At 39.9% G+C, this 26,684-nt stretch overlaps 1 protein-coding gene across 4 annotated transcripts in view; it reads left to right on the forward strand.

Moving 5' to 3' along the window:
* Positions 1–25,309, forward strand: part of ROS1 (ROS proto-oncogene 1, receptor tyrosine kinase) — a 78,165-nt gene extending 52,856 nt beyond the window's left edge. For 3 of the 4 annotated variants that reach the window (XM_063329731.1, XM_063329734.1, XM_063329732.1), the window contains 6 exons: positions 1,296–1,425; positions 2,461–2,558; positions 3,190–3,393; positions 4,525–4,659; positions 9,966–10,126; positions 20,096–25,309. In XM_063329731.1, the coding sequence (XP_063185801.1) occupies positions 1,296–1,425; positions 2,461–2,558; positions 3,190–3,393; positions 4,525–4,659; positions 9,966–10,126; positions 20,096–20,241 (874 nt within the window). In that variant the 3' untranslated portion in view covers positions 20,242–25,309. The remainder of the gene's footprint in view (positions 1–1,295; positions 1,426–2,460; positions 2,559–3,189; positions 3,394–4,524; positions 4,660–9,965; positions 10,127–20,095) is intronic. The other variant, XR_010070367.1, reaches the window with a different exon arrangement.
* Positions 25,310–26,684: the final 1,375 nt, after the last annotated feature.

The raw sequence follows: 26,684 nt of genomic DNA on the forward strand, positions 1-26,684 counted from the left end.
CAGAAGGCTTAATGATTTTTCTTGATGTTCACTTGTAAGTTCTCATAAATGAAACCAAGGACAGAAAGAGAACGTAAGTGAACCTGATTGTTTACAAACCTTGATGTTAGATATTTAAATGCAACTTTTATTTTGCTTGCCTTTTCAGATGTTTATTAAAATAGAGTTACCTGTATTTCAAACAGTCATTTGATATTGGTTATTGGTGAGTCATTTGTGTACAAATATATATGTAATAAATTCTTGGGTGTATCCCATTGCTTGGGAAGTAAGGAATGACAGCTCAGGGGAGAAAGGGCTGCCTGAGCTGTAAGGAAAGTGCCAGGTGTTCCTTCCTCTCTTTTTGTTCTTGAGAGTTTGTCTGAGTGAGAGGTATGTGCTGGGTGCTGGGGGGAACTGCCAAACCCAAAATCACACATTTTGCTGAAGAGTTTTTGCCCACACCTAAGATTATGCGAATTGAAAGATGTTAGAAGGAAAATGTCCTCTTTTATTTGTTTGTTTATACTGGTGCATTTGACAGCAGCACTTTGGACGTGAGCAGTTTCCTCAATAGAGTCAAATTTCTCTGACTGCTGGTGGGAGTCCTTTCACACAGCAGTGAGAAGGGAAAACCATTTTATAACACAAGAAATGTGATTGTAAAAACACGGTCACTGACAGATGCAATAAATATTCTTCATTCTTTGAAGAGTGTTAGGTCTGGGAGTATTGATTGCTCTGTGGTAATCCCTATCTGTTTGGACACACAGAGGCAATTACCAGCATACCTGGAAGTATTCCTCCTGTGTATTTTGTTTCTCTTGAAAACATACTGTGAGAAACAGTTCTCCTCTGGATTGTGAAAATAATATGTTGCACCTTGTGCTTTTACCTTTGTGCATTTCTCTGAATTAGCAGTTCTACTGTGAATACAGCAGTAAAAGCACTCTATTAAAATAATACAGATACCTTTAAGGTACAGGTGGTAATTCATGTTGTTCCTAGATGAGATTGACATTTGGCTACCTTTCTTTCCTTCCTGGAAATAAGATGAAGTGTGCTTTTAATACGCACGCATGCATTAGGGTGTCCATCAAAGTACAGTGTAAGCCTGTATTTTGAAAGGATGTCCCTGCACTCTCCCTATGACTGAGCAAATCCAGGCGCTGTGAGTTACTAAATCATGTTGTTGGTAGAGGTAGGATTGTAAAGGCCAAGCTGCTCATTCATTGCTTGCAGCTTTATGAACTTTATTAGCTATCAACCAGCTGGATTTCTCATATGTAATCTTACAGTCGTTTCCTTCTCTTTAGTAAATTTGATCACCCTCACATTCTGAAGTTACTTGGCGTGTGCCTGTTAAATGAACCTCAGTACCTTATACTGGAGCTGATGGAAGGAGGGGATCTACTTAGCTATTTACGAGGAGCCAGAAAGCAAAAGGTAGGGTAAAGACCACAACACTCATATTTTTAACCTGCAACTGCCCGCAGTTTCTGTTTTTCCCTTCCTCAAAGGCCATGCTGATGTCCAGCTGTTCTGTACCTGCAAGACCTGACCTGGCTTCTCCCTAACACGATGGGACCTCAATGTTGAGTGCTGACCTTGCATTCAGAGTTGTTGTGAGGAAGACTGAATGTCATTAGACCACTGACTGAAATTGGGTTTTCAGTTGTGAGATGTGTGCTGAGTTTCTCTCTATGAATACCACAAACAGTCCTTTGAAAAGTGAGCATAAATAATGGTGGTCATGCATGTGGTCTATCAGGCCTCATAGGGGTTTTTTTGTGTCTTTGAATATCAGCAGTATCCTTAATGTGCTAGGCATAGTCCAGGCATACAAGAAGATACTGTCCCTGCGCCCATATCCTCATATTCTTTAGAAGGAAAGAGGAGAAAAAAAAGAAAGAATAAATTTCTTCAATTAAGTAAATTTTTCCATAGTTAATATACAGATTAAGAATATGGATGGTTGAATTGTAGGTCAAAGGGCCTCAACACTGATATTTTATAGCATTATAGCAACTGTCTTGTTCATTTACATGATCAGATCAAATCTCAGTCAGTAATGAATTCTACTGAAATGTATATACGTGTATTCTACTAGAACAATACATTATACTGATTAATAAAACAGCAAGCAAACCTGATCTGATAGTAGGAGGAAATTTTCATGGTCCCATTTCTTCCACCATAGTGAAGATGCATTTCTGAAGGTCCTAGGATATTCTTAGCCCCAAATGAAAAACCTGGATGTGTTCATCTGCCTTCCACAGCAGTGATTTGGCAGTTTACCCTGCCAGTAATTAGCATTCGTTCTATTGATATACAGAGATTTTGCACCTGTGCTTTGCATGTTTTGGGAAAAATCCTGTACATTTCAAATGAGGAAACAATAGCATCTTTGCATAGGGATGTTGTCATTCTGAGTTTGTAAAGCTTGAAGACATGGCTAACTTCTGTCTTTGTTTCTCGTAGTTCCAGAGTCCCTTACTGACAGTGACTGACCTCTTGGATATATGTTTGGATATTTGCAAAGGCTGTGTCTATTTAGAGAAAATGCATTTTATACACAGGTACAGGACTTGTTTCCTTAGTCTTCCAAGGTTTACCCACAGTATTGGGATTAATTACTTTACCTGGGGAAAAATGCCTGGAAAGATGTCACAATGTAACAGGGAAGATGAGAGCACTGGAGTAAATTTTGATGTTACGCTTTTCTGCTAAAAATTACCTACAGTTCTTTCACAAAATGATGGCCTAATCTAAGATCTGAATCCAGGACTCATTACGTCCTAGGACAGAAATGTATCCTATGCAACAAAGAGAAGGGCAAGTGGAGAGATCCATTTACTGTCTTCACCTGCTTAATGGGCAGCTATAGAGGACACAGAGCCAGACTTTTCTCAGAGGTGCACAGGGAAAAGATGAGAAGCAATAGGCACAAGTTACAGCAAGGGAAATTGGATAATATTCACAACGTGCAGCATCAGTCACAGGAACATGTTGTCCAGAGGGGCTGTGCCATCTCCAGTCTTGAGGATATGCAAAGCTTAACTGGATAAGGCCCTAAGCCACTTGATCCAACCTTGAAGTTGGCACTGCTCTGAAGAGGGCGTTGAACCAGGTGATGTCCAGAGGTCCCTTCTGACCTGAGTTATTCTTGCAATGCTAACTGCAGCCTCTTGTTTCTGCTTTACAAATCAGGGACCTGGCTGCTCGCAACTGCCTTGTGTCTGATAAGAAATATGAGAGCTCCTCTCGAGTAGTAAAGATTGGTGATTTTGGACTTGCCAGAGATATCTACAAAAATGATTACTACAGGAAAAGAGGAGAAGGCCTACTCCCTGTCAGATGGATGGCTCCTGAAAGCCTCATGGATGGTGTCTTTACAAATCGCTCTGATGTCTGGTGAGTTATAGCAGCCACACAGCTGTGGGAATAATCATACTAAATCCCACAGCAAGAAAATACTGGTTTACAGGGGGAATGATAAGGTTGCATATTGCCATCTCTAATAATTTTTAGGCTAAGGCAGATTTCCTCCTAACTGGTATTTTAATGAGCTAATGAAAAGTTTGGCACCATGACAGTATAGCTGCATGGATATATTTCTTAATGCTTTGAGCTCTAGCTTTGGATTCTGGCTGGAAAGAGCTAATGTCACTCAATCAAACAATTTTGTACTAGGTCCACAACGTGGTTTTTGCTTGATTGGTCAGTAAATTGACTGTCTGCATGCTGTTCCTTTTTGATTTTCATTAGATTAATTGGCATTTCTTTCCTAGAGCCAAATACTTTCCCCTTACTGTTTCACCCTCTTCTGGTGAATTCTTTATTTTCAAGCCCAAATTTCTCAGCATCATCAGAGGAAGGTCATAATACTTTGCTGTGGACGCTTACTTAAAGTGCCTATTTGAGTGGTTTTGAGTTTAAAATGAAGATGCAGAGACCCACTGTCAGGAAGCATGGAAAAAAAAAGCCCCATCATATCCATTAAACCTGAGATTCACAAGTTTAGATTTCGGTAACCATAGGTACTCCTGGTGGGCTATAGCCCCTCGGTTTTCTCCAAGTCCTCAGCCCCTGCTGCCCACTCATTTGACTGTCACTCTTATATTTACCTAAGCAAGTCATTTAATGCTCTGTGCCAAACCAAATGAGGTGCTGATCATTTTGTGAGTGGTGCTTAGGAGAACTTCTCTCTCTCAATTTTGAAAGATGCCTCTAGACATTTCTAAACACTTGTTTAAGTGAAGACAGGCTCAACCAGAGAGGGTTGCCCAGGGAAGCTGTGAGCACTTAACGTCTTCTAAGCTGCATCTCCATGAGTCTGGGAAAGTATGCCAGTTCGACACATTTATGTTAGCTATTCCAGAGTCTGTCTGACAGACATATGAATTGTTTCACGATAAATTAAACCTTCTTATTCTTAATTTTTCTGACTGAGTCTTATTCTTAGGTTAGAGTTATTTTAACTGCTGATAGGATGATTGTTAATGATGACTAAGGTAATTAATTTATTTTGTTGGTGTTTCTTAGGGCTTTTGGAGTCTTAGTGTGGGAAACATTAACTTTGGGTCAACAACCATATCCAGGTTTCTCCAATACACAAGTTTTACACCATGTACGATCAGGAGGAAGGCTGGAAACTCCAAACAATTGTCCTGATGATCTGTAAGTTAATTTTGTTTAAATGTTGTTGGTAATATTTATAAGAAGCAAGAGGCTTATTGCCAGGTGGCCATAATTTTGAATGCTACTTAAGCCCATGCAGAGTTCAATATCCTCCATTTTATTTCAGATAAAACAGTTAGCATTTGTAGCTGCCAACCTGCTACTGATTCATCTCGTAGTGCAGCCTGTGAGTAAGAACTTAAGTGTTGAAGTTGAATGGTGGATATTGGTCTTTTAAACCGGATTTCAGAGACAATACAAAGTCAGTCTTGGGTATGAATCTGGCAGTAATGTGATAACAGGCTGAGAGTGCCTGATGATATTGGTTAAAAGTTAAGATGGCTTTAAGAAAGAATTTACTGGTCCCTGTACCCCATGTGCCTGCAATAGCAGATATAACTGGCCTTCTCAATGATAGCCGCAGGAATTAGCCTACTATTAAAACACATGTGGAAAACAAACCATTCTCTCTTTGCAGATATTAATCTTGGAAAAGCCAATAAGAAAAGCTGAGGCAGCAAAAGGGAAGTCTGCACTCCTGGTTAGTCTTTAGCTGAGCTGGATAAACAAACATTCCAATTTCCATTTGTCTCTTGAGCATAAAATTCAGGTTTAATTGAAAATTTCTTTCCATTAAAAGAATAAAATGAACATATACAGTGGATCAAACCCATACAGACCAGAGGTGTATAAGGGAGGAAGTTGAACCTGAGCCAAATGATCACTCAGTATTGTCTAATTTCATGTCTCAATTCTTCTATCACCCACCCTGCATAAGCCGTCACAGCAATGCACTTGACAGCTGGTCCTACAAATGGAAGGAGAGGCTACTTAAAGTGCACAATTCTTACTCCTGGTGCTGAGGAAATGGCTTGAGAATAATTCTGTGATTGGCAAGCCCAGACCTCTGTGATAGGTCTCACATCATTTACCATGCTCTGAGTTCCAGAGAGGGTGATTATTTATCATTATGTACATATAGCTTAAATACCATATTAGCAATAAAAAAAAGGGTAAGCTTTAATACTCAGGGGAACTGAAGAATTGAAGAGATTATGATTTTGTTTGAACCACAGAGTGAAAACTGGAAGTCACCAAACAAATGAGAACCCAAAACAATTTCAGTTTCAATATTTTCTGCTGAAAAAAGGTTTCCTCGAAAAAATCCTTGCAGCTGTCTCATGAATAAAAAAGCAGAGGAGGTAATGTGTATTCATGTACTAGTTTGATATTCAAGCTCATACAGAGGCTCATAAGTTGCCTTTAAAATGAGTGACAAAATCTTCAGAAGAGTCAAGAAAACTTTGCTTGAAGTAATTTTTAAGGTCCCAGATCTTAAATTTAGCATAGCAGGTAGGGCTTAAACACTAGTCTACCTGTTGTAACTTGTAGGATCAGGGCCTAATAACAGTAACATAGTTTTTGAAAGCCAAGGGGATGAATGAGCTCTTAGACTCTTGTACCATCTTTTATCTCATTTGGTGAACACTCAGCACCTGCGTGCAGCTTCTGTCAGTAGCTAAATAGCTTTTTGCTACTTTGCTAGGTCATTAATGGCATGCTGGGATTCTTGACATTCCTGCTTCCCTTCTTTGGTTTTGAACCTGCATCAGGACACCATGAGTCAGTAATTGTCTCCTTGGCACTTTGGCTTGCTCATTGTCATTTGACAAAACAAACCATCACTGATAGGAAGAGAGTTCAAAGGCCAAATTACTTCAGCTGAGAAGTGTTTAGGAATCTGTGGTAGGCTTACACTGCGAGGGCAAGTAGGGCTGACACAGAAACCTTGGGGTGTAAAAGCACTAAGGAAGTGAGATTTTTTTTTTTTTTTTGGCAGGGGGGAGAAATTCTCCCCCTTGCCTCCAAAAGATGTTACTCCAGGGAGTAATCATCTGCTTTCCCCCCGAGAAGTGTGGATAGGTAAAGCTTGGTGATGAACTGGAAAAGCGGCTTGGGGATCTATAAATGGGCCATATTTATTGAAATATGAATTAAATATATGAACGGCACTACTTTTGCAGTCAGAGATCGACATCTGGCACAGTCAACTGGGTGTGAGCCTTGCATGCAAGAGCATGCCAAGGTTTGGACTGAACTGAGCTAATTTAACATAGATCCTGAAAGCCTGTGGATTGCAGTCAGGAAAATTTGTACAAGTGCGGTGCCACTTGCTGACTTGAAGCTGCAGTTTCACCAAATGCTCACTGCCATGCAAAGCTATACAATTGAGTTTGATGAAGAAACTTTAGTTTGGTAACTAAGAGCTTTTGCTATTTGGCTCTGGGAATGTCCCACTCCCACCCCCCTCCCACTTTGGAGGTATTTGAGGGGTGGGAGAGAAGGGCTTGCTCAGAATGCATCAGATGAAAGCAGAGGCTCTTTTTCAACCCAACAATTTTTCTCTTTTTCTAAGAAAATCCCTACATCAATTGTATGAGAGAAAATTGGTAAGTCCTGTAGTTTCTGTGCACTAAAGTGTATTTCAAGAATTGTTCACTTTCAGCCTTCAATATTAGGTAATGAATATTACTTCTTTGGTTTTCCAGGCTCTCAAATTCTTACTTATCCTATGTATGCAGCTCTATTGGACATATGGTTACCTGTTGTCCCACACAGATAAAACACAGTCGTGAAATGTAGGTGCATAGGTGTACATCCAGGTGTACAGGCTAGTTCTTAAACCTAACATAAAACTTTAGCTGATGTTGTGTTTGGATCTGTTATTTTTCATTTCTCCCTGAAAGGCTTTCACCATGAAGTAAGGGAATCCTCTGAGTCTTTTCCTCATACTGAAGCGATGAACTACTTGCCAGCCTATGCTTGGCTGCCAAGGACATACAAGAATGTGCTCAAGCTGTCGTTCATGTACGTCTTGGCATATTAACCTGGCTTTCACCCTCTTGACTGGTCTCATGCTGATGCATTTCTGCACTAGTGAAAGTTTATGCCATGTGACTTAAAACTTTGGATGTCACGACATGCCTTGAAAGCTAAATATCATGCCACAAATAGCTATGCGTGCAAAAGTTGCAGATATATTCTGAGACAGCATGAAAGTTTTTGTCATTAGAAACCTAAAGCCTGTCTGAATTAAATACTTTGTGAATAGTATCAGTTCTATCTGGTATTAAAATTTTAAGCCAACCAGCAAGTAATTTGATTTAGGAAATAAGAATATGGAATAAAATTAAAATGAGAAAATTCCAATTCTGAATGTTTTGGCAGCAATGAATATCCCCACTCAATAACAATACTGAACAGCTTTATAAAGCAGATTGTCCAATAAAAAATTAGTTATTTAAAAAGACAGTGATTGGTCTTAGGAATACAAAAATATTCAGAGTCCACATTTGTTGTGTTCTTGTTTCATAAAGGAAAAGAGGATAGGGTTAGGTTGTATATAAGTAAGAAATTTTTTATGATGAGGGTGGTCGACACTGGAACAGGTTGCCCAGAGAAGTTGTGGATCGTTGGAAGTGTTCAAAGTCAGATTGGATGGGGCTTTGAGCAACCCGATCTAGTTGGATATGTCTCTACTTGTGGCTGGGGGGTTGGATGAGATGATCTTTGAAGGTCCCTTCCAACCCAAACCATTCTATGACTCCGTGACTTATGTATGATTTCCTGTTTCTTTCTCCCACTGTTGGCCTATGGCAGTCTGTTTCTTTCTCTCCATTTGAGGAGCCATGTACTCAGTGAGCTCTTTTATGTCATTGCTTACACCTTGCACAAGCCTCTGCTCATGAGAGCCCAAGTGCTAACCTAATGGAACACAGAACCTGAACTCATGGTTTTTTCTTGAATATCCTACCAACCAGCATGACCAGAAAGCAGATTGTTTGGCTTCCAGAATCCAAGCATGGCTTTCGAATTTGATGTGACAGACATTTTACTGGCAGCAGAAGGACAACCAGAGTAATTTCACCTCATTTTGAATCCTATTCAGTACTTTTCCAACCATATTTCCAGTGTCATCAATAAACAGTACACCTGAAAGTTAGCAGATGAAGTGATTCGGAGCGGTAGGAAGTCACTACCGCTTTTTAGATTCTTAAAATGGATTTTCAAGATTTCACTGTATCCTTTTGAAAAACCAGAATCAGTCTGTCCAGCTCCACAACCACATGATACAGGTAGATGAAAAGCGGTTCTGAAACAGTTTTTCTACTCAGGTTTCTTACCCAACGCCAGTATATTAATGGAAAATATCACTGAAAAATCAGAAGTCAAGAGATTTGTCCCACCTACTGCCAAAGGTTTTGTAAAATACCCAATTGTGGTGAAGGACAGCAGTCTCCTTTTTAAGATGAATAAGTGAGGATCTGAGCAAGCCAATTCTTTTCACAATAATTCAGTAATGCCCGGTGTCATATAGCAGCAGGTCTGGGAAGCTGTTTGTCAGGGAAGGATTTGAACTTAGGGCTTAGAGGTGAATACTCCACATTCCAGTAGCAGCTTCCTGACTGGCCTTTCACTGGCTGCTCAAAGGCTGCTCTCAGGTTTTGAGACCATAAGACATCCCTCCACTCCCACCATTTAGCATATCAAGGTGCTGGCTCTGTTTTGGTTTTCAGCCTGGCTCCCCCTGGCTTTTGTAGGATTTGGTTTTGTGTAGCCTGGACTCACCTCGGGTAAGCAACATAAATCAGCCCTATCCTTTAGACAAACAGGAGGGGCAGTTTTCCACTGAATGGTACAGATAATATTGTGCAAGGTGGGCTAGGATCCCTGCACTTGGAGGAAACTCATACCATTTTTGCCTTTGATGGGAAAACTTACTCCTATTTGTTTTTGTCTGGAGGCAGAAGTCTAAATTAACCCTCTTTGTGCTGGAGGGTTTGCCTTGAACTTCCCCTGAAGTTGAGGAGGTGTGAGTTGAAAGAGGATTAAATAAGCTGATAGCTTCAGGTTGATTTCTGGTTTTAGATGTATTTTTTTCTGTGAGAGAATTACCTTGTTGTCAGCTTTCTTAGAAAATATTGGTGACTTCTTCGGTAAGAGCAGATAGTAATGATAAATATGTCTCTTTTTAAAATTTTTTTCATTAATGTTATAGCTGTTCCCAGTCTCAAAAATATCTATCTTTGAAAAATTAAAGGCATTCATAGGGAGTATTACTAACAACTGATCTTTAATGTGCTTTCCCTCCCTCAGCCACCAATCATAATCTTTGTACTTCATACAAAGTTTTCAGAAGTTGAAAATCTAGACCAAACTTGCTTTTCAGATGATTTATTGATAAGCTTTGAGATGAACAATTCTATTGTCTTTAATGTTTGCATTTTAACACTTCTTTTTTCCAGATGTGATTTAATGACAAGATGCTGGGCCCAAGAACCTCACAACAGACCTAGTTTTACTTACATTCAGGACAAACTACAAGAGATAAGACACTCTCCACTGTGTCTCCACTACCTTGAAGACAAAGAATCAACAGCTGGAGTCATCAACGAAGCTTTTGAAGGTGAGTCTGGGCCAGTAGCTGCTGTCCTGTGGCTTCTGCCCTATGTACTGTAACAAAGTGTGATTCAGCAGTTCTTTTCACTGCATTTGTCACTGCCTCAAATTCTCTGCCTATAAAACAGGAACTCCAACGACATCTCTCTCATAATAAAATTGTAAACATTCAATAGGTGCCATTAGGTACGATGCATTAGGTAAAGCACATACGAGATTACCAAGCAAAAAGACCCCTATGAGGTTGCAACTGAGCCTGCCTCACAGAGACATCCAGCTTGCATCTAAATTTTTGATACTTCATGACCCTGTTCTGCTGAAGTAAATGTTCCCTGTACAGTCAGGAGAGCTTTTAAAGGCTTCTGGGTGGAAATATGCTCCAATTTCAAAGGCATCTATTGCCTCTCCATTAGCTAAACATGGCAGTTAGGGACTTACTTACTTTAGGAGTACTGATTCAGTAGTTGCCTCAAAGTGAGGCATAAATTAGGCACACAAACTTTATCCTAGCACAAACTATGATAGCCCCAATCAGGAGTCACACCATGTTGGTCCTCTGTACACTGTGAATGAATAATACTAGGTGATGTTAGGGAAGATCTACTTAACACAGGGGACACAACAAAGCCCAATTATATAAGAATGTTGTTAAAGTTGGAATTTAAAGTTGGACTAAAGTTGGACAGGAATTGAACAAATAAACAGGGGATGCCAAATTTAAAGTTGTCTGTGATTCAAATTTTCTAAACGTGAACAACCTGACTAGGACAGAACAAGAAGCTTTTCCCATCTTGCAGTAACTCCTGACTGGCTAAACCTAGAGGAAAAGTGAAACCTTAGTAAACAATGTGATCTGAAAATCTGTAAAAAGAAAGTTTTTATCAGTTGAAATATTTCACTTCTATTTCACAGATTTTTTTTTTTTTTAATTTAAGCTATTTGCATACAATGGTTTTCTGGTGAAAAATATTTCCTGTGAAAATAATTGTTTTCCATTCCAAAAAAGCAAAAACTAGCTGTTTCTAAAATTTTTAAAGTTTTTTTTCTTTTCATTTCTTCACAAAATGTTGTTGAACTGAGAAATCACCTTGCTTCATAAACAGTTCTGATAGATCAATATTTTGTGATTTTCTAAAAACTTCCTGATCCATTCCAGGAATAATGCAGTACTCAATTACACATTTTTCTACAGGACTCTACCCATATTCAATTTACTTGCATTGTCCAAGGCTCAATTAATGATAGTCTATTTGATATTTTGCTAATCTTTATCATTTGGTGTAGCTTTACAAACGTGAGTTTATCCCCATTGTGATTTCTCTCTCTGTCAGAGCCAGTCTGTGCATGATGTGGTTATATGTCAGACTAAAGACTTTATCATTGACATGATGAGACCAAAGTAAGTCAGCACTGGTAACTTACCATTTCCTGCTTGTGAAACAGCTGATTTTGCACCCTTATGCTCTAATGAAGAGCTTTGTGCATTTGCATGTAGTGTAATTTCCTATTTTCTTTAGGGGTATCTTCACTCTGAACAGTGGAGTTCAGGAAAGAGATACTTAATGTGGTGCAAATCTAAGCCTGGCATTAGCTCAGGAAAGGAGTACAGCCAATTAATTAGGCACTTTGTCCAAGCTAATAGGCCTTATGTTTTGGATGGACTTTATCTCTCCTAAATGCAGCTGTCTAGAAGCTAGGAGTCTCATCTAAGATACTCTTCTAGATATCTCTGTAGTTGGGAGGAGAAAAGGACATCTCCAGAGAGTGACAATTCACATGTTTTAGGCATGTACCATAGCATGGTCACCTTTTGCCTTTGTCTCCACCAATGATGGTTGTAATTTAGGAGGCTTGCAATATTCGAATTGAGCACAGCATCTCAGACTAGGTGCTTAATTTTCAAATGGCTACAGACACACAACTGGACGCAGGGCTGTGCTGTTTTGGCTGCCTGCATCTACTCCTGAGCTTATGTGGTTTCCTGGCTTAGACATCTTTGCTATGCGTTCCCTAACTCCATGGGCAACAGAGACCTGAAAACTAAGGGAATTAAGAAATTCCTGTGGCATTATGTCAATATCTGTTAAAATCTTTAGCAGGGTTGAAACTTTTAAATACAAGCCTGCCCCTCTGCTGCTTGGAGTTGGGGAAACAGGCTGAAATACAGGTTGTCATCCTTTTGGTGGAGCAGGCCTGGCACAGATGTAACATGCAAGGATTTTAGTTTCAGCGCAAGTCTCCTCTTTGCATGTGCCAGCTAAGCATGATCTTTCCTCTGCTGTTAACTTGCTCAATCTAGGCTACCAGTACTTTCACTGGGATGACAAACATGTATTCTTAAGATAAAAAACATTCTTTTGCCAAAATTTCAGGTTCTGCCACTCAGCAGAGATCACAGAGAAAAAAATATTGCTTTATTTGTTTGCCAGGTACAAAAGTAGCATTCTTAGAAATGCCCAAGTTATTGAAAAGGAAAATATGGATTGAAACTGTCATGAAAAGTTTTGGTTTGAATGGTTAAAATTTGAAAAAACAGCTTACTATAGAAAAAGTGATTGTGTGTAAGTGTAAGACTACTTTTAAGGTAGTCTTAATAATAGTGGTACTCCATAAGGTATGTATAAGGTATGTTCAGGGGATCTGTTTGTGGTGGTAATTTTAAAAATCAAACTCCATTAAGCCTCTTTATAATAACCTAGTTGGTAAAATCTGTCCCACTGTGGTAACCAGGGCAATTCAATGCAGGCAGAGCTTTGGCAATAGCTCTCAGGGTCAGCCTGTTTTCTTGACACACTCTCTCCCCGAGCCTTACCCTTTTCCCCACCAGCTGGCCTGTTCCCTCTTGTGGCTTCCCTCCATTCTTCCCTTTCCATAAGCTCTGCCCAGCTGTTGTTGCCACAGACCCGCTGCTGGATCTGCATTGGGATGGAAAGACAAAACAACTGTTTCCATGCTTCCATTCAATGTTTTCATGCTTCAGTTCTTGAAACTCCTCCTTAACTTCTCCTCAGACTCATTCAGTGATTTTCACACAGGGAATGTCCATCAGGAAACAGTATAGCTTAAGTTTTATTTATCTATGTATCATCCTTTCGTTTAAATGTATTTTAAAAGACTAAACACTTAATAAACTCTTTACATGTTGCTATAATGCACATAGTAATTTCCATTATATGAATAGTTTATCTGTAGGTTATCATCTCCCTCTTTCCCCAAGTACAGTCTTTATAAGCCCATTAAAACGTTATGCTGCATACTTGGTTGAAGGTCTGGAGTCCTGGGAATGTCTAAATTTTGCTGGATTATCTGATCAGGGTTACATACACGTCAGTTTTCTGTAGCTCTCCAGGCTTAAACTAACTCAACTGTTTTTCTGCCTGAGATGTAAATCTTATGCAATGGAGTTCAGTGAAATGCGGGCTCCAGAAGTGCAGTTGATTTAAGCAGGAACTGGCCATAGGGTTCTAGTTGGGCTTCCAGACTAAAACACTCACTCCTTCATGACCCTGTCGTGAGCAGTTTGGGGCATGGGATACGTCTCAGTCTGTGATTTGTAAAATGCTGTGTAATAAGTAACGATATTTAAAATAACTGTAATTTTGCATTTATTTTTAGCTGGGACTAAATGCAGTACTTCTTGTGTTTGTAGTAGTAGTAGATAGATAACAGCCAAAATGAATAATCCAAAAGACTGTTCCATGATGGATTGTCCTGGACAACATTTTCCAAAAACGTTATGCGGTCATTGGCCTTTGTGTGTAATGAAACTCCTGTCATGAGCCTCCCGCCAAGAAATGCTTGCTCTCACCAGGAGACTTGATTCCAAAAGAAAGAGCTAAATGTCAAGCAAAGTGAAACGACAGGCCTCAAAATAACTGCGACATTTAGCCTTACATGGAGTCATGCATCTTCCAATTTCTGTTGAGCCTTACCTACTTGTAGGTAGCCACACCTTTAGCAGGTCCATATGTGCTGTCAGTGCTATTTCATAGGTGGGAGAGCTGGAAAACATTAAATTTTCTCATCAACATTAATGTTGGTGCCGTATGACATGCAGATTGCAAGTGCGGGTGAACTAATACAGACAGTATGTTAGTGGTCTGGACAGCACACTAACAGGATAGTGTGGGGATGGCAAAAGGGACAACCGGCTTTGTTATTGCCACAGTTGCCCTTCTAAAGGAGGCATCAAATGGCAATAAATAGGCCTGAGCAATACCAGCAGCTCCTGGCACTGCTGCCTCAGAAGGAGGGAAGCAATCTCAGGACCAGGAACAGGTCTATGAGTTCAGAGTTTTTCCTTCTTGCTCTTACAGGCTTTCCCAGGACATTGCTCATGGGCATTAAGCAGCATTGACATTTTTTTTGAGTGAGGAAGCACTTTCCAACTGGAGGCTGAGACACCAGTGGTCTTTGAATCCAGTGGGAACTGATTGAGCAGAGGCCCCATCACCAAAGTCCCCATTCATTGCTGAAAGATAGGCTGTTCTTTATGCAGTTTCAAGAAGTTCAAATGAAATGTCATGAATCAGTGTGCTAACAGGATGGCCCTGCATTGCTGTATAAATAACCAGTCCGTCTATTTTCAGACATAACTTTTTACATTTGCACATACAAGACAGCACTATATTTTTTCAGGTCCCAAGCGTGCCCCTTTACGGATGGAAACACCTGTTTGTTTTGGCAAACGTCTTTGCCGACATCAGACAACTGGTCATTAAGCAGCTGGAGCAGCTCCTTGCCTTTATGACCCAGGAGGACTATTCTTATCAGTGCTACTCCCCACAATCCCTTTTGGACCTATAAGGGAAAAATGGCAAATTACTCAGAAGGTGTGCCGCAGCATTACACTCCTACAGCTAGAAGTGGCTCCTCTGGTGACACGCAGGGCAGTTGGAAGGAGCTCGAGGAAATCCAGGGCAAAAGAATAAAGACTAAAAGGAAACACATTTGGCCTCAAAAATCCTCATTTTTAAATCCCTAAGCTGGAGAGGTTACTTGAAAATTGTGGGAAGATAAAACAGAATTTTGTAACGTTTCCTTTTTTCACTGTTCTTTACAAAGCCAGTCACTCATTGTATTTATTTTTTTTGGCAATTAAGGTACTTGCTAAAAATGTTTTAGTTTTTTTTTTTTTTTTTAAATCTCTGTGCAAAATTTTGCATTGAGGGGGTTTGATATTAAAATCTGGAATCAGCAATTTCACCATTATATATCTGTCCTCTCTGGTGGCTGAAGAGTACTGGTTTGCTGTTCCCTGTCTAAGAGTCATGAGTTTATTTTCCTAAAATGAGCTGTGTTTTAAAACACTATTCTGCACACCTCTCTGAACTTAAAGTAATCACTTGGACAAAAGGAAGCTTCTCTAAAGCAGATGTGTTGATAAGAGACATTTTTAAAACCTTGTATCTAGTCTCCTTTGTATTTTTCTGAAATTCAGTAATCCTCTTCCCCACTTAGCTTAGTGAGTGGCTGACCCAAAGCCAGCAGAGGTCAAAGAAAAGGCATCTTCCAAAACAGTGAGTGCTTGCAACACTGCGGGAAAAGGGAGACTTGGTGGTGTGATCATTTCTTATTTGTCCCCTAGACAAATGCTGTTTGATTCCAGAGCGTGCACGTGAGCCATACGATACTGCAAGGCGAGTCATGCTAATACTTTGCCTTGGACTGAGGAAAAAAAAGTCAGATGATATGATGTTATAAGAGCTGACATTTGTGTAGCATGGTTGTATAGGTATAAGCAACTAAAAATCAGGCATTGCATTTACACTGGCTGTCTAAGCTGTTTGACAGTCACCAGAGAGCTGTAGACATGTCCAGGAGACGTTACTGTGTACAGGTAAGGGTGTGAAATAAGCATCTCCACAAAGTGACTTATTCCTCCTTTCTCTCTCTCCTTTGACTGTAAAGGCAGCCTAGGCAAGGAGCCTAAACTGGACTTGTAAGACCAGGGCCATTAAAACTTGATAAAATGAATCCTGTTTTGTGACCTAGAGAAGGGGGGTTGCTTCCCTATTTATATAGTCTTATTATATTGCAGCAAATGTGGAACTGGCCTTTTTGGTTCTCTTATATTATAAATGATAATAAACAAGGTCATAGACAGGTTTATATCTGTATTTCCCCAAGACAGCTTCTTGCACACAGAGGTTTCAGTCCACAGATCTCTGAAAAAATCTATTAAAATAAAGACAGGCAGCCAATGCTTCAAGCAGTTTAGTGCAGTGGAAATGCAGGATGAGCAAAATTCTCACTTTTAGCACCTTTAGTATTTGACAGAATAGCAAAGCTTGGTGAGTCACCCTTAAACCATGCAAGATCATATGCTTCATTAGACAGGAAACACAGATATATCTCCACTGATATATAATACAGAGTGGAGTATTAAAACGGATATATATTTGTTCTATTTATATTCTTACTGGCAATGTGGGGAAACTGAAACACAGCACCTCCAGCTCCAGGTGGCCAGCAGGTATCAAGAAAATATTCCCTACACAGGAACTATCTCCTTGAGCTAACCAACATAGCTGAGGTGGAGAAGTCAGGGTTCAATAGCCACCTTTTTCACCCTGAACAAAGATATGTCATCGAGCGCTTCTTTTGAGTGTGTTCACTGTGAGGTACACCTTTCAGCCATGCCAGTACGTCAGCCAGCCTCTCGTTTACTGCCACGTACAGCGCATGGCAGTGTATGTATGAGAAAAGCAAGAGGATATTAGAGGGAAAAAGTAAATGTGGCTGTACTTCTGAATACCTTACCATATTGAAGGTGCTAAGCATCGAATGGCTTTATGTTACCCAGGATTAGTAACATCTCAAGCTGGCCACTTAGCTGGTGTAAATCAGCGGCATCCCACTGGTTTCTATGGAGATTTGTTAATTTGCACTAGCTGAGGATCTGGCCCTGAAATAGCTGTAATAGAAGATCAGCTTCTCTAGATCAGTTTGTTCAGTGTCTACCAATCAGCTTTTCTTCTGACTTTTTTTTCATCTTATATGTTGTCGCCTTCTGAACTTAAACACCAAAAAACCCATCTGCTTATCAAGACATCACAAAAATTTGCACCCTTCCAGGCAGGACTTCAAAACATGCTGTGAGCCCACACAGCCTACCGAGCAGGCAAAGAGAGACACTCTGCGATGGCGAGGCAGGATATGTGACCCAGCTCGGCATCGCAGCTGCCCTGCGGCAGGAAACAGCCAACTGAGATGCTGAGATTGGGAAGGGGGAAGCATGGATGTTATCAGGTTAGGACTGGCCTCCTCAGAGGAGGCTAAGCAAGCAAACTCCATCCCTCATTGCTATGAGTCAGGCGATCATAGTTTCTTGCGTCAATTAACGTGGGGCTCTCTAGAGTAAGCTTCTGCCTACCCCTGGAGAGATGCATTGTAATTAATTTACCTGCTCTTTGGCTCAGATGTTGTGCTTTAAGCACACCGCTAGTAGGAAAAGTGTCCAGCAAGGTCAAAGCTACATGCGTTTAGGACCTGAGACAGGTATCTATCCAAGTACAAGCTTTGAACATGCCATTTTAGTTATTGGAAGCAGTCTACCTGAGAGAGCACAGACCTCAATTAGGAGCCTGCTTCTCAGCAGTGTTTCTCAGCCTGCACAAAGGTCTGGACTGCCAGAGCTAGCCTGCCTCATGCCACGAGGTAGGTAGTTTAAAGCAAACGTGGGTAATTCTACACTATGCAACAGTCCACAGTGTAGACAACCCCTCAGGATTTAAGCGTTTGGAGTTGACTCCCCAGCACGACTTCAGATTCCATGAAGGTGTTCCTTGGACGCCTCCTCTTGGGACGTTTTGTTGGCTCAGCCAGGCTTTGCTTGTGAAATCTGAGGGGATCACATCACATGGTTTATCCTGCATTTACTCACGTATAACCCAGCATGACTATACATCAATCAACTAATTTTAGCAATGTTAAAACCGAAAAGAAAATAATGATATCTCATAAATATTCTGACCTGCCTTCCCACTCCAGCTTCTCTCTCTCTTCCTTCAAATTCTTAACATTTTTGGGAATGAGCTTCCAAAGATTATTCAGAATTCTGTGCATTGGCTTATGGCTTCCCCAGCGTGTTGGTGGTGCTTCTAGCCCTCACATTTCTGGGGGAATTTCACAACATATAATGGTTTTTTTTCCTCAGTTCCTCTTTTTTCAGTATCTTCTATCTCCATCCATCATATAACTGAGTGAGCAAAAAAATATTTGCATGCTTTGCTGACTTACATGAGAGGCAAACATTGTAGTGCATAACTTGCCATCCTGACATCTTGGCTTGTGCTACGCTTTCATGGGGGCCGAAAACTGCGCTAAGAGGAGATGGCACAACAGCAAAGGAAAGGGCACTTGTAGTCAAAAATCTCACTGTGAAAGTGACAATGTAGTTTATACATGTGATGCCATTGCGAAAAGGACATCATTATTTTCTTCCTCTGTATTTGGATAGGGAATGTTTATTTTGCAAAAATAGTCTTTCTGGCTTATTTTGTCCCCAAAACTCAAAAAGTAAAACCAAGACAAGGTGTTTGATTTTTTTAGCTCTTTTTCTCTATAATGAGAAACGCAGTGGTGCATAGGCTGAAAAAGGATTATAATATTTTATATATTCTGTAGTTCTCCAGACCTGTTGGGGAAAGAATTAGTAATGTATCTATATATCTGGTAAAAATATCTCAGTGACCTCATACTCACATTTGTGTAAACATCACCTCATCAGTTCCAGATACTTATACAGGAAACAAATCTGAATGCTCCTCTAGTGTTCTATACTTAGGCAGGTCAGCCGGCATATGTCTGGTCTGTAAATACCCAGTTTTACTTGGGTCCTTATTTTAAGGTTTCTCTCTTAAGAGTTTGCTGCAAACATGCCCTCAGCATTTGCCACTGTGCCTTTTCCAAAGCAACTGACTCCTGACGGTTCCCATTAAAAGCTTTATTAAACAAAAAACAAATACAAAGAAGAGCTGTGCTGGTTGGTAAAGGCTTAGTCGGGATTGAATTACTAAATATTGCCATAATAGTCCTGAACTGACAAAATGAGTATCAAATGATTTTTCATAGCTGTCAGTCACTGTGGTACGTGACCACAATTTGCTCTATGTTCCAATCCCTATCTTGCTAACAGGTTTCTAAAATCAAAATTCTCCTTCAGACTTTTCCTGTTAATCTTTCCTAATGGACTTTAGCATCCGGAACAGACTGTTGCCTTTATAGCTTGGGGTGTGTGTGATTATCGTGACATAATAAATTGTATCTTGCCTGGTGCAACAGCACAATGCTTGTGACTCTTTTGAACAGATAACCCCAAATGTCACATGTTTAATTTTCCAGTTGTGAAGTAAAGTAAGGAGGGAGTGTAATAAAAGAAGGTGCATGTTACAAAAATAAATGCAAAACACAGCAACAATTATAGCTTGAGCCCTTAGTTAATCATTTTTACATTTTTTAAAAGATATACCCCTGGCAATAGATTTCAGGCAACTCTGTATATATGAACAGCATCAAATTAGGGAAGAGTTTTTAGAAATGGGAAAAACACACTGGATTGGCAACTTCAAGCTTCTAGAGAGACAAACCAGAGAGACAGTCTATAATGATTTAGTAGGTAGAACTGCCTATGTTAGAGGACTCTCTAGCAGTGTTATTAGCAGGGTTACACAAAAGTACAGATTAAAATCACTTTGGCCTTATTCAGGCTATCTTTACTATCAAAAGCAGCAAGTCATATATTCATAACTGTATTGTTGCCTGTAGAAGTATGAATGGTGATGACCAACCTTCCCTAAGTGATTTGCCTAAAGCTATAATCCATGCAGACCATAGCAGAAAATAAATTTGAATCATCAGTCACTCTTTATGTGGTCACTAGACCAACTTTCTCCAACAGCTGTCTGACTTTGCTTTCTAATACTACATGTATATCACTGGGGCATTGTCTTTTTTTTTTTTTTTTTAAATGCAGATAGTGATGTTCCATGTGCAGATTCGGACAGTATTCTTTCAACCACGCTCATGGAAACAAGGAATCATGAGGGCTTAAATTATTTGGTATTAGTCAAAGAAGGCAACCAAGAGCAAGAAAGCATCAATTCTGCTGAACTTAGTTAAGTCTGATTCCCTCTGAAAGAAAGAAAGAGTGAAAGAAGAGAAAACACTCTACCAAAGAAGACATAAGCCAAGGAAAGTATTCTACACTTCATCATATTTACAGAGATGTCTTTAAAAAAACAGGAACTCTCTAAAACATTAAAACTACCAAAAAAATCATAAGGTACTGAATGATGTGTAGCAGAATAAGACAACAATTACATATCTTTTGATTTTCTACATGTTATGCTTTGGGTGTTTCACAGGAGATAGTTTAAGAGAATAAAACAACCAGACAGCAAGTGATTTTACTGTGGTGTTGATTAACTTTAAACAATCACATATGCCTCAGACACTTCCAAAAAGGGAGTATTGGTATGCTGTCTTAAAGAATCAACCAACTCGCTCATGAAAAAAAAACAACAAACAAACGGTTTAAATTCATTTTGCACAAATAAGATTTTACTAATTGAAAAACTAACATAAATTCTTGTTGCATTTTTATGAACTCCAAATCAGAAAGCAACTGAACAAGGGTGACTGGTTTGTTCACTGCTGAAGATAGTCTATTTTGCCATTTAATTTAAACAAATGCTTGCAATCATCTTGAATGTTAAGTTGCAGAGCAACTGATCTGTGAATCTAGGAAAGCTTGTTTTCTTACATTTCTTTTCCTTTCCCTTTTTAATGTTGATCATCCTCGCTTATTTCTTATGAGACTGGGTGAAGAGAAATTTTTATTAATGTTTGGAGATCAAGTCAAAACATATAATAAAACAATATATAAATCATTACTGAATAAAAGACAGCAATAAGCCTTTTGGAACATTTCATCATGAATAGTAGTTTGCAAATTATGAAGAGCATTGACATCTGTCAGGAAGCTATAAGCGTGCTCTGATCTTACTCAAATATTTGAGAATGTTGGACACCAAAGAGTAGTAAAGGCACTATCTGATGTCAGAATGCATACCTTTTTAAGATGCAACTCCACTGAAATCAAACTTCAGAAGTTTCTTATATGGAGATCCAACACAGATGAAGAAGAAATTCTTTTTTTGACTGTTTTACTCAAACAAAATAGAAATTGAGAGCTTTTCAATTAGGATTCTTCAAAGTCCCTGACAAAGTCCCTTCAAGTGGTCTATAATTATATAAATATTTTTTTTCTTCATCTACAAATTAGTGGACAAGCCAGATTTGCTAGTAACAACAATTGCAGCGCTGCTTTCTTTTTTTTTCTCCTAAACCATGCTCACCAGACCATGAGTGACGGATAAATGAATAAATACTGTATAATATTTCCTTCCTCTTCAAGTGCTGCTCAATTGATTGTACAATCATCCTTCCATTTCATTAACTTAAACGTGAGTAACATTTACTAACCAGTAGCATGTGCCAGCCAGAATCCGGGAAGATCCCAGTTCTGTAGTCACCACACCTGGATGACTCCATGTGCATGTGTAATTCCTCTTCACTCAAAAGGACTACTCAGTCGGCAAGCCACAAACAAAGGTTTTGAAAAACAACAAGACTTCCCATGATATCTTTTTCTTTAGAAGAAGAAGCCTTCAATCCTGCCAAAATTTCGTCTAGGCAGCAACTTTCACAGGCCACATGACCATGTCTTTGATGTGATAACCCAAGTCGATTCAGTTTCATATAGGTCTGAGTTGAAAAAGAGTCATGCAAGAGCCTATCCAATATGGGTAAAATGGGTTAGTGTGCAAGGTGAGTGTCAGTGACAGACAGCATTCGGAAGTAATGCCCTTCAGGCCTTGAAATAGTCCCAAATACCCAAAGCAGCACAGAAAGAGCAGACGAGAAGGTAAGTCTTGCTTTGTCCACATTTTGTAAGTGTTGCAAGACAAGAGTAATTTTAATGAAGGATTTATCACAGCATGATGAGGAAGAAAGTGTCAAGTTTAATGCATTGCCAATAAATGAAAGCTCAGGATATTGACCAGTGATCTATGCCTTTTGCATCTAATAGTATGAAAAATGGATTGGACTGGGTAAAACACAAATCTCTCAAATCATATCTAAGGATCCTGATCTATAAGTTGCTGAATTCAGTGGAAGACACAGTACCCGACCTTCCCTGTACGTGCAGTGGTCTGAGGCATGCTTAGTGATAGAAATTATCAGCTCGAAGCATGGCCCTACCCATTCTCCTTCTCCATTCTCCTTTCCTCGTTTCCCTGCCTTAGAGGAGTAAGAATGCAAACGCAACTAGTTCCACTGAGTTATGGCAAAGCTGAATTTGATGTGTGCAAACTTACCTTGCTTGCATCCACTCATTATGCTACTTGCAAAGAGTTTCTTAATCCTTCATATTTCTGTATCACCCTTCTCTTTACACTTCTTCATCATTTCACTTCTCATTGAAGTGATGCTTCCTCTCTTCATTCGAACTCTTCACAATGATTCATGCTTTACTCGTCAACTCTTATTCACTATCACCTCTTGCCTTCAAGCAGCCAGCCCCTGATCACAGTTTTCGAAGCTATAGTCGGGGAGATGCACATATAAGAAGTGTTGAGAATGAGAGATCTTTTTAGCACATTGTCTCTTGTGCAGAGAGTGGCACCACCTGGCCTGTGTTTGTCTCTAGCTCTTGGCATCTCCTGCTGTGGCAGATCAAGGGAAAGAGTCAAGAAAGCCTTGAGTTCAAGTGTCTTGACTTTCAAGACTATAGGTTTTTAAATAAGTGTAAATGGGTTCAAGAGTGGCAATGTAATTTAAAGGAAATATTTATTTAGTGGAGAAAAGAATCCTGACATATTAGAAAGGTTAAATACGACATAAGGGTAAAAGTGAAGCCGTTGTTGTGGCCACACTTGTGTGATGTACTGCTGAGAGACTCATCCTCAAGCATAGAGGCAATATCATGCATTTTTCGTTTAAGGTGTACAGTGAGACCGAGTCTATGGTGTGATATCTATGTAATAAAAGGAATTATTTTTGGATTCCCTTGTAAGCCAGAGAAAGCCACCTAAATAAGAGGAGAAACTCGTCCTTAGAAGATTCCCTCTGCAAGAGCTGGAGGAACCAGAAGGTGATATCTCAAGTCTGACTCCTACCACCAATTCCAAAAGCCTCTTAAAAAAAGCATAATTCTGAGGCTGGTATAAAGCAGACGGACCCAATGTGTACCTGCTGTAAATCAGGCTAAATATGTTAGGCTGTGCTGATGTACAGCAGTGGAGAAACTGCCTCCAAGTCTATAGCTTCCCAAGATTTGGGCTGAGAGAGGTAGACCTATGCCCAGACCAGCCCAGCCAACAATAACTAAAGCATTAATGTTTGGTGGCAAATCTAAAACATAGCACAAGACGAGCTGCTATGAAGAAAATAGACTCCAACCCATTACAGTCTCTAACCTGCCCGGGAAGAGGTGTGTGACCCCAGGGGCTGATGAGGGGATGCCCTAGGTGAGTCTCTGGGACACAGTCGGTTACTATCTCAGGCTCTTCGTTGTTCCTTGATGCCAAAACAAACACTTGGCGAGATCACTGAGCAATGATGGTGAGCATGCTTCAGGATGTGATACCACAGGCCCACAGTGCTGGGCTCTCAAATGGCAATGACTGAACTCTGAGCCGTGCTTGGACAGACATGGACATACTATGTGGCTTTAGTTGGCTTATTTAATCTCTCAGCTGCAGACTTGACATCCATATGAATGGCTGAAAAATATTTACAGCTACCTATGAATAGTATTTACTACAACATAACACAAATGCTGTGGCGATTAATTAAAGTTTGTAAATTATTTTGTAAACGTGAAGGGCCAGGGCAGATGGTATTTATTTACTAAGGCAGCATTTTCAGTGGCATCAATTCTAAGTCCGCTATCTTCAGCCCCCTTGGTCTACAGCAGGAGGTAACACCCCACCATCAGTGCATTTCTGGTTTGAGAGTTACTTGCGAGGGCTTTTGAGCTGGCACATAGTGATCACCAGATCTATCCAAAACCTGTGTACTTCACGCTTTCCATTCAGGATCACAATCAAGATCCTACAAAGGAAAAAACAAAGCTTTATGACCAAAAAAAATTGAGTTCTTACTGGGTGAAAGATAAAGTTATGGAAAGTTTGCGTGTAGCTGCTGCTGAGATATGCCAGGCTTCAGTGGGATCACTTGCTTATCCCCATGTGCCACAGAGAAAACCCTCAGCAGTTTGACATGAGCTATGGGAATGTGGCTGTCAAGATCTCTGAAGAGAAAACTTATACAGCTTGAAAAGAGGATTTTTTGAGATATGAAAAGCGAAAGACGTGTTTGCTTGTATCACATAGGACTGAAAAACGTAGGGTGTTAAGATGATTTCTTTGCCTTTTTTATATTTTCAATTCAGGTCTCATCATCCCTGGGAAACTTTATTGTCAAGTCATTCAATGTCATCATCCCAAGATTTGGGGAACTTAAAAATGGCCACCATAAAGGCAAAAGGTTGAGCAGCTATACTGCTAACGCGAGTGTTTTCTGCTAGTCTTCATTACCTGCAAAAACTGATAAGCGGCAGGGACAAGACAAGAGCTGAGTTCACCACAGCCTTGCTTATCTGAGAAGCTCGAGCCAGGGCCCAGGCTACACTAACTAAACTAACTAAAGTTGCTGTTCCTCAGCTTTCCTGGTACCTTAGATAACAGAGACTAGTAACATCCTCCAGATCACAAGGTCCCTCAAGATTTGGTTCCCTCGGTACTTGTATGGAAGGGCACAAAGACCCTTACAGTAGGGCCACTGCACACTTGATTCCCACAGCTGTTTTCAGCAGAGAAAGTTTTACCATCTACTTGAACTAATGTCTCCAGGTTTTTCTTTTATTTATTTTCTTTGACATCTGTAGCATGCTGTCTATGATGGCTTGAGTCCTCAGGTGTGGCTCTACTGCGCGCAACCAGGTGAAACCGATTCTCTGTGATTCAGGTTTAGGACTATGCATTTTAATAATGACTGTAAGGGCAAGCTTTCTTCTTGATTCAAATTTACCTCTTTCTACATAAAGCTGATCTTAATTCAGCTAAAACAGATCTGAAAACCGTTATTGTGGAAAAGAATGTCTGTAAAATAGCCTGAAGAATGTCTGTAAAATAGCCTGTAAAATGTCTGTAAAATAGACGTGTCTGTTGGTGGTTAAAAAGTTCTAGTTCACATTAATTTCTTTCAATTGCTTCTTGAAAGTTTTTCTTACACACACACTGGAGCAAGTTGCAGGAGCTCGCATACCAGGTGGATTTTTCAAACGATCATGGCTCTATTTATAATGACACTTGGCACCTCTAACTGACATTATGTTTTAAGTCTAATAAATAACCAGAAACACAGTGCATCAAAGCCAAGTGACGATGCCAAAATATTGTCATTATTGCCAGTGACACGACTGATACTGACATATGAAATAACCTTTTTTATAATGTGTTAACTTCTTCTTCAGATGATGTCTTCCATTTGGGGGATGTTCATCACCACCTTCTATCTTTTACGATAAGAACAGAGCTGTAAAATAGCCACTCTCTGTTTGGATACCAATCCCTTTTGCAATGATGTTGGCATAGCTGCACCTTCTTTTTCCTGCTTTTTTTTCTTTCCTGTCTTCCCTAACAGTACAAGTTACAAGTTACTCAGTGCTCATTGGAGCACTTTGTTGTCCTACGCAGTACAGTAAGCAGCTTCATCTGTCCTATAAGAAACTCAGTGGAGTTTCAACATCGTTACATATCACCAAAATCTCAGGACTCTGATTAATCTCCTGGTGCATTTCTCTTCACGTATCCAATTTTCACACCTTTCCAGGAGGGCTGACCATGTGTAAGTTCTCAGTAATTTCCAGTCATGAATATATTTAGCTTTCTCTTACAGAGAAACAGGAGAGGCAGAAGTCTGGGAGTCACAGAATTAGCCTTTTATGAGAATATCTCCTCTTACCTCTTCATATTTCTTCAGTTTAACATCACCACATCCTCGAGGATCAAGACCTGCTCACACAGTGCAGCCTTGTGTTCTTTGAGTAGGACCTTGCCAGCTTTGTGCTTTCCTCAGTTTTTCTGCTGACATAGTCTTTGTTATCTTAACAGACGTATCACTCTATAATTTTTGAGTCTGCTGCTTAAGGCACAAAGAATTATCCTCTACCTGAATCTACTAAAACAAAATTAGTGTTGATGATAAACCACAGTCAGTTGACAAAGACTTCCTCTTGCCTATCCCAGTCAAAGACGGCTCTTGGCTTTGGTGACAGCATCACCAGGCTTGACACTGTTATTTCTTTTCACAGAAGCAACCTGAGAAGGGACCATTGGTCCTACTTCTTCCCACCATTGAAGGTTGGCATTAAATAATTAATACAGGCATCAAAAATGAAGGAAAAATGACACATTTAGAAATACCTTTAAAAGTCCTTGTATAGTTAATCATATGGTATCGCTGCAGTAAGTTTAGGTGGTCACTAAAGGCCG

The sequence above is a fragment of the Chroicocephalus ridibundus genome, chromosome 3, assembly GCF_963924245.1.
Source record: "Chroicocephalus ridibundus chromosome 3, bChrRid1.1, whole genome shotgun sequence".
NCBI lineage: Eukaryota > Metazoa > Chordata > Aves > Charadriiformes > Laridae > Chroicocephalus > Chroicocephalus ridibundus.